The following is a 3,634-nucleotide window of genomic DNA, read 5'->3' as shown; positions in this document are numbered from 1 at the left end:
TTGCATCATTGTCGTCACGTCCGAAGATCGCGAGTTGCGCAGGGCGCGCCGGTATACGATTTGTTCGTTTTCCATCCCGCTCAGGCGCTAAACTCCTTGGTCAGCAAAGTCAACGTCGAAGAAAGAGGTTGCATGGATGTCGTGCTGCAGCTGCTCTGCTTTTATGTCTGTGGCTGAACGGTATGCGATATGATACTGGGATATCCATGTCAATTATGAGGGCACGCAGCTTGATTAGACAGCTTGGCGTTGCGATCGCCCCGAAAAGACTCGCGCACTCACTGCGGCTGGTGCGTCTTTATCCTATCAATTCCGGCCCATTGAAACCCATGCGGGTATCTTGGTCTTGGAGCCATCATCGCATTTTAGTCATTGTCTTCGGGCAGACTCCCTGACTACGCTCTTTTCCTAGGGCGGCTCGCTCGCAGCCGCCGCTCAAAGCTCAATCTTGAGCCGGATGGTGCGCCCTATATAAGCCCTCATTGACTTGCGGGTCAAATATTGCTCCCGATAATCTGGCACCCTTCCTGAGATTTCATGCCTCCCGCGTCTCCCTCAGATTTTGATCAGACCACTCACAATGCCGCTGTGGCCCTCCACACGAACCAGGAACGTCGGGAGACCAAGGGCGAAAAGCTCCTCGATACTGCCGGTACATTGCATTTCCGCTCGGTTTTGCAGGCGATCGCTGACTGAATCGGTACCTGCAGGCAATACGTACGAAGTTGTCTCCGGTATTTACAATAGCGGGTATGTCACTGCGACGTCCGGTGCCGTCTCGGCTGGGATTGCGCTGCTCCAGCCGGAGCTGGACAACTTCAAAAGCAACTGCGATATTCTTATGAAGGCTCTGGATGCCGTTGCAAAAATTCATCCATTTGTCACGGGTACGGGCGGACGATTTGCAGGAGACTCGGGCATTTGCTAACTAGTCTTAGTTGCGGTCTTGGCGTTCAAGGCGGCAGTGACCCTCGAGATGACGCGCAGACAGAATGACAAGCGATGCGTGGCTCTTCATGTCAGCATGTCAGACCTAATGGCCGTCATCGGGCTGTGAGTCGTGCGCTTCTTCGCCGCGCTAGTCCAGCTTAGTCTAACCAATCTACGCCGTCTAGTCTGCGAAGCTTAGCAAAAGACGACTGCGGCTCTGACGGCGTCACGATCGGGGACCGCCTCCGAGATCGGATGCAAGCCATTGCGAAAGACATTGAAACGTGCGCAGCAACTTGCGACAGTTTCGAAAAGAAGAAGCTCATTGGTGTGTTCAGCGGTATTCGAGTTTGGAACAGCGCTGATGGATCTGCCAGTCAGACTCTTTAAGAGCATCGCTTGGGAAGACAAGCTCGAAGCCTTCGCCACTACATTCGACGGCCACAAGGATGCGCTGCAAAAGGATCTGTCCATGCATAGTGCGTTGGGGATAGAGCGCGCTAGTCAGAGGCTCTCCATCGTCGATGCGGTGGTGAAAGCAAGCGGGACGAAGCTGGATATGGTCCTGCTCTTCCAGCAATTGCGATCTCCCGCAGAGCGCGAGCTCTGGAAGTTCGTGGAGAGCAGGGGCGGCCCGGAGAAGTTCCTCCAAGATGATGCGTTGATGAACGAGCTGATTTCACGTACCGAGAAAGATACCACCGAACAGCTGACGTCTGTGAACGAGGTCAAATATGATATCCGGAAGGACTTGGCAGACATTATCAAAGAGAACTTCGAGGTCTCCGAGAACAAATTCCAGGCTCTGCAGGTCAACATCCGCGCACAGATGGAGCAAACTGTTCGACGCGAAGGCGACCGTATCATCGGTACCCTGCTTTCTGGTCCCGCGGACCGGATTATCGACCCCGTAAGTGCTACCCCCGATGCCTTCGTGCTATTATATTTATAGACCGCCGTAGAATGTCTGGGAAATATGGCACGATATGGTGAGCGTCCTCCCGTACGATACGGTTCAAAGCCATTCATCTCGCCACAGGGCTGGAGAAGCAGCGCCAAAGCCAGACATCTGGTTATGGCATTACGGGAGTTCTACGCAGAGCGCTACGCCGACGCGGCAGATGAGGGCGTGGTCACGCTTGCGATTCCAAAGAGCCGAGGGAACACGCCCGTCTCCCCGCATCTGACAACTATCTTTCAAGCGCCTAGCCGCAAAGCTATCGGTGTCCCGCCTGAGTACCGGTGGACGCTGGACTACATTACTATCCTGCGTATTCAGCCGCTTTTGGAGGCATTCGACGACGACGCTTCGAGCTTTGTGACTGTCAGCGAGGTTAATGCTTTCACGCATGCGAGACCCAGGGGCTGGAGGTACGTGCTACTTCGTGCAGCAGGCGCAAAATAGCTGAGGATAAAAAAAAAAGCTTGCCTCATTGGATGGCATACTGGACGATTGGTGCGCAAGCAACGTTGCCTCGAGGTCTAGGACTGAAGATGGCTCATGTCTTGCAGGCTACCCACTATCGATGAAGTATTACCATGACCGGATCCAGCGAATTATCCGCCAAATAGCGGACCTTTCGGACGATATATTCCCCGAAAACAGGGCAATATATGACAAGTTAAATGGTTCTGATATCCTCAGCAACTTCGAATTCATACTGGCCGCGGCGTTCAAGGCCGAAGACCACATCACGTGGGACTCGCAGTTGTTCGACAAGTTCAAGAGCTACGTCATGCAGGAGGAAAAACGCATGAAGGAGACCCTTGAGACCGTCAAGTACAAGATCGATGCTCCGAGCACTCTGACGCTGCTACTCGGCTCGGGGCGTCTTGAGAAGGTATGATTACCAACTTGACGAGGCTCGTGGCTGATTGAGGGTTGGCTAGTACCTCCTGCCCCTTATGTATCTGATGTACCACAGGTATCTCGAGCTTTTGACCGTGGGACGCACGGTTGCTCTCCATAGGGATGAGGTGCTCGAGATGCTCAACTCCTCAAAAATGATTAAACAAGCGATTAGAGCTCGATTGGACATTGTAAAAGGTGCAAACCAGACGGCATGTATTTTACGACCTTCTTATTTCTTTTCAGCTATGTGTAAAATCCAAAACCTGGACATCGGGGACCATCTGAAGAAGTTTGCTTTTGGGCTGGTGAGTACATACGCGGTCTAGATAGCGCTTTGCTAACCATATGAGACGGTAACAGTACTACTACTTCGAATTTTCAGGCGATTGGACCAATTCTGACTACTACAGGGTCTGCTACCAAAAGTCTTTCGACGGAGAGCCGCCTACAGATGACGAACAACTCGAGACGAACCCCGACAAGGTTCTCCTTAAAGGCCGTCAGAACAACGACGTCGATCTGTCCGCGTACAGCGAGCCGTTTGAACCCCGACCCGTGTGCAGGCCTGCCCCGAACTCGTCGGCATTGTGGGATGTCTGCTGGCGCGGTTTCTATATCTCCGACGCGGCTCACTGGCTCCCGATCTTTGGCGGGCACATGGATATCGACTTTCCACCTGCCGACGGGATATTCACTGGGCAAGGCGGTGACGCATTCGTAACGTTCACCATTTTCGGCAAACGAGTTGGGCGGCAGGTCGCCTTCACCAAGACGCATAAAGATGACCGAGCGAAGCAGTTTACGTGGGAAGGCACGCTCAACGACGCTGAAGACGAGCTCAGAGGAACGTAT

The 3,634-nt window shown here is 53.2% G+C and overlaps 2 protein-coding genes across 2 annotated transcripts in view; both read left to right on the top strand.

Moving 5' to 3' along the window:
- Positions 1-537: 537 nt before the first annotated feature.
- PHACADRAFT_192673 (uncharacterized protein) lies at positions 538-3,561 on the top strand (the record flags this gene model as incomplete). Its single annotated transcript, XM_007392815.1, has 13 exons — positions 538-652; positions 711-887; positions 939-1,053; positions 1,116-1,258; positions 1,308-1,840; positions 1,893-1,919; positions 1,970-2,301; positions 2,355-2,386; positions 2,443-2,771; positions 2,821-2,977; positions 3,026-3,087; positions 3,143-3,488; positions 3,539-3,561. 13 exons carry the CDS (start codon positions 538-540, stop codon positions 3,559-3,561), a joined length of 2,391 nt encoding a protein of 796 aa, XP_007392877.1.
- The window catches only part of PHACADRAFT_206425 (uncharacterized protein), a 2,131-nt gene continuing 2,035 nt past the window's right edge, over positions 3,539-3,634 (top strand). The window contains exon 1 of the mRNA XM_007392814.1: positions 3,539-3,630. The gene's annotated coding sequence lies outside the window, so the exon portion shown is untranslated. The remainder of the gene's footprint in view (positions 3,631-3,634) is intronic.

The sequence above is a fragment of the Phanerochaete carnosa genome, assembly GCF_000300595.1.
Source record: "Phanerochaete carnosa HHB-10118-sp unplaced genomic scaffold PHACAscaffold_3, whole genome shotgun sequence".
NCBI classification, from domain to species: Eukaryota; Fungi; Basidiomycota; class Agaricomycetes; order Polyporales; family Phanerochaetaceae; genus Phanerochaete; species Phanerochaete carnosa.
The sequence above is the reverse complement of the archived record's forward strand: the minus strand, read 5'-3'. Positions and strand labels throughout refer to the sequence as shown.